The following is a 4,306-nucleotide window of genomic DNA, read 5'->3' on the forward strand; positions in this document are numbered from 1 at the left end:
CCCTAACTGGTAATAATGTGTCTTAACAAATGTCTTTGGAGAAAGAGAATATCTCTCTCTCTCTCTCTCTATTTTTTTTTTTTTTTTTTTTTTTTTGAGACAGAGTTTTGATCTTGTTGCCCAGGCTGGAGTGCGATGGCACAATCTCGGCTCACTGCAACCTCCGCCTCTCGGGTTCAAGTGATTCTCCTGCCTCAGCCTCCCGAGTAGCTGGGATTACAGGCATGCGCCACTGTGCTTGCCTAATTTTGTATTTTTAGTAGAGGCAAGGTTTCTCCATGTTGGTCAGGGTAGTCTCGAATTCCTGACCTCAGGTGATCTGCCTGCCTCAGCTTCCCAAAGTGTTGGGATTATAGGCATGAGCCACCGCGCCTGACCTCTGAAGGAATTTTCTAATGAGGAAAAAAAAAATATTGTTATTCTTTTGGAGGTTAAAGTTTTACCTTAGTGGTATTATCCTTTACCATCTGGTAATATTTGTGCTTAGATTTTTGAGTTTTGAAGTGTGTTTATTTTATTTTATTTGGTCCATTTTAGGCATTGTGTGGCTGCTCAATTAATGTACCAACACTGGATGGAAGAAACATACCTATGTCAGTAAATGATATTGTGAAACCCGGAATGAGAAGAAGAATTATTGGATATGGGCTGCCATTTCCAAAAAATCCTGACCAACGTGGTGACCTTCTAATAGAATTTGAGGTGTCCTTCCCAGATACTATATCATCTTCATCCAAAGAAGTACTTAGGAAACATCTTCCTGCCTCATAGAATGAAGAACTTTGTTACCCATATTTTGATAAGGCACTGAAAATATAAAAGGACTGGCAGTTTACTGATGTAGATGTGAATTCTGTATAAAGATGTGTAAATTCTTTTGAGGGTTCTTTAAATTGCATGAATAGAGACGGGTCAAATAAATAGGCAAAAGGGATTTTTACAGTTAGAGATAAAGAGAAAACCATTAACTATATTTTATTTCATTTCTCCCGATTCAGATATTTTTAGTAATTTGCTTATATGTAAAAGTTGTTTTTGTGGAGTCAGTAGGTATATTTCTAATAAAGTGCTAGACTATCCAATTACTTAATTTCTTATACCTTTAGATAATCAGTATGAAAAGTTCCCTTTTATAATGGAAATGAAAATTCTTAACTAAACTATACATGTAATATGTATTTCTAGAAAAGAATAAAAACCCAGGTCAGTTATTAGATTTAAATCACCTTCTGAAATGCTGCTATAGGGCTGGTATCAGTAAAAGAATATCCTGATGCATATGTTTCACCATTTTGATTTTTAAAGTATGCTGTAGTATTTCTTAATAACATCGTTGTGATGTTCTTAAGGCAGACCTTTCTTCATAACAAGGAAATTAATGGTAATTTCTCTCCTGTGGAAATCCCAATTGCCTGAATTACTGATATTTTAGAAATAGACTTTTTAAAATGCCATGTGTAATTTTATGCAAGTTGACTATATATCTTGTTCTTAATAAATTATAGGCTCATTTTGTTCTCTGCTAGTTTAAAGTAATTTGTTTAATAATAGATGTGTTTTTAGAGGAAATGCTGTTACTTGGAATTTTCCAGTTATACAGTCTTCTATAACTTACTAATAATATGCTATATGTACTTTATGTAATTTCCCTAAAAAGAATGAACTACCACTACACTATGGTGTTAAACCAAAATATGGGGAAAATAAACACTAACTGCTGCTTATGGATAATGTTGCAACTACTTGTTATGCATATAAATATTTTACTTTTTCATATGTATAGATTGCATTTCTTAGGTGTTTTAATTTTTTAAATATATTTACGTTTTAAAAATTTAGTTTTGTTTTCTGTTTTATAACTATAGTGAGAATGATGTTTTGAAACAAAGTTTTTGGTTATAAAATAGTTTTCAGGAATATATATATATACACACACACATATATATATATATATGTAGGGTCCTATCACCTTTTAGTAGAATATGAAATATTCTTTTAGAAATCCAATATAAATAAGTTATAATAGCCATATTCTTTATTACTTTATTGAGAATAATTTACATGCCATAAAGTTTACCCTTAAAATATACAATTCAGTGGTTTTAGTAATATTCACAAAGTGGTACAATCATTATCACTTTCTAATTCCAGAATATTTTCATCACCCCAAAAAGAAGTCCTAAATCCATTAGCAGTTACTTCCCATTCTTCCCTTCCTCCAGCCCCTGAAAACACTACCATCTACTTTTTGTCTGTATGGATTTGTCCATTCTGGACATTTCATATAAATAGACTCAAACAATATATGGCTTTTTTTTTTTTTTGGTCTGGCCTCTTTCATTTAGCTTAATGTTTTCGAGGTTCATCTATGTTGTATCATGTATCAGTACTTTATTTTTTTGTGGCACATTATATGGATATACCACATTTTGTTTATCTTTTCATTAATTATGGGGATTTGGCTTATTTCTACTTTTTCCACTATTATAAATAATGCTGCTATGAACATTTGTGTACAAGTTTTTGTGTTTCAATTCTCACGGGTATATACCTAAAAGTGGAATTTCTGGGAGTAACCATATATTTGAGTTGCAAATGGAAAATGCTTGAAAAAAATGCCAGAGAATTCAGCTAATCGTATTTATTACTCTAATTCAAAAATGATTCTTCTGTAACTGTCTCCCTGAATGACAGTTAAAACTCCCCACGGAAGTGTGAACATCACAGAAATTTTCTCACAAGTCTAAAGATCTAGATCTGAAAAGCATCAACGTGGTGACTGATAGTGGTTTCTGTTTTAAACCCATCATTACTTATCGCAATTTTCTTGATTAAGCATTTTCTCCCAGGTAAAATAAATATTTATAGATAGATATATAATAATATTTGGATTGAAAAGTTTTTTTTAAGCAGAGAATTATTATTCTAGTAGTAAATAAATTTACATAACTACACAAAACCAGTACACCAGTATCTCTCTTATCTTAAAGGATATTGACAATGCTTTAGCATGTAGTAAGTGCTCAGTTTTTATGTGTTGAATGTTGAATTAAAACTAGTAATAAGAGTAGAGTTTTAAAGTTTTTTAATTTATTTTTTCAAATTATGAAAGTACTTTTTATTTTAAAATGTTTTCTTTAAATTCAACCAGGTTCTTGGATAGCCAGAAGAGTTTTGAAGTACTATATATTCCATAAAGAAAGATGTTTATCTTTCCTAAAAGAAAAACCGCAAATTGCTTATGTTAGAAAAAAAAGAAGGCGGCCAGGCACTGTCGCTTACACCTGTAATCTCAGTACTTAGGGAGGCTGAGGCAGGGGAAAATCACTTGAGTCCAGGAGTTTGAAACCAGCCTGGGCAACATAGTAAGACTCCATCTCTACAAGTAAACATTTAAAAATTAGCTGAGCCTGGTAGCATGTGCTGTAGTTCCAACTACTTGGGAGGCTGAGGTGGGAGGATTGCTTGAGCCCAGGAGGTAGGGGCTGTAGTGAGCTCGGTTGCACGACTGCACTCAGCTTGGGTGACAGAGTGAGACCCTGTCTCAAAAACAAACAAACAAAAAAACAAGTATAAACCAAGGTGATTAATGGTCTGCTAATAGATGTGTTTTGTTTGGCCAGCTCAGTGGTTTAAAAACTATTTTTTAATTAGAATGCTTTTAGGCAAGACAAGGCATCTTCTGTTGCCACTGACCTACCATTATCTATTGCATTACATAAAGCTGCTTCTTATGTTTAGTTATATTGCCTGGGCCTCTGAAAGCATCTGAGTTAGTTACATCTACTGTAGCTCATCACTCTTGCCTATTGTTAGCCTTCCTTGGAGACAAGGAGACTTGTCTTGCTTGTTTATTTTTGGGAAACTGTCATTCAAAGAGTTATGATGGATAAAGGAAACTAATATATGTGATTAGACTCAGTAAATGGCTCAGAAGGGACTATCTTCATATGCCAAGGATTATTTACATAACCTCAAAGAGTTACGACTAAACATCATTCTTTATCCAAAAATAATTTTTATCTACTAATGTGTAGTGTAGTATACTGCCTATCTATATACCTGACTTCATGTATACATGATTTATTTTTTACCCCTTATGGAGAAGTATAGAAAAAAATGTGGCTTATTACTTTTAGATAATAGCTTAATCAAAATGTGAGTCTGAAGTTTTATAGAGTAAATATTTCAACTTTTTATTATTTATTTATTTATTTATTTTTTGTTTTGAGACGGAGTCTGGCTCTGTGGCCCAGACTGGAGTGCAGTGGTGCAATCTCGGCTCACTGCAAGCTCCGCCTCCCGG

The 4,306-nt window shown here is 33.1% G+C and overlaps 1 protein-coding gene across 2 annotated transcripts in view; it reads left to right on the top strand.

The window, feature by feature from the left end:
* The window catches only part of DNAJB4 (DnaJ (Hsp40) homolog, subfamily B, member 4), a 37,799-nt gene extending 35,293 nt beyond the window's left edge, over nucleotides 1–2,506 (top strand). For both annotated transcript variants that reach the window (XM_011953167.1, XM_011953166.1), the window contains one exon: nucleotides 538–2,506. In XM_011953167.1, coding sequence (XP_011808557.1) covers nucleotides 538–771 — 234 coding nt within the window. In that variant the 3' untranslated portion in view covers nucleotides 772–2,506. The remainder of the gene's footprint in view (nucleotides 1–537) is intronic.
* The last annotated feature ends 1,800 nt before the right edge of the window (nucleotides 2,507–4,306 follow it).

The sequence above is a fragment of the Colobus angolensis genome, unplaced genomic scaffold, assembly GCF_000951035.1.
Source record: "Colobus angolensis palliatus isolate OR3802 unplaced genomic scaffold, Cang.pa_1.0 Scaffold359, whole genome shotgun sequence".
In the NCBI taxonomy this organism is placed as follows: Eukaryota; Metazoa; Chordata; class Mammalia; order Primates; family Cercopithecidae; genus Colobus; species Colobus angolensis.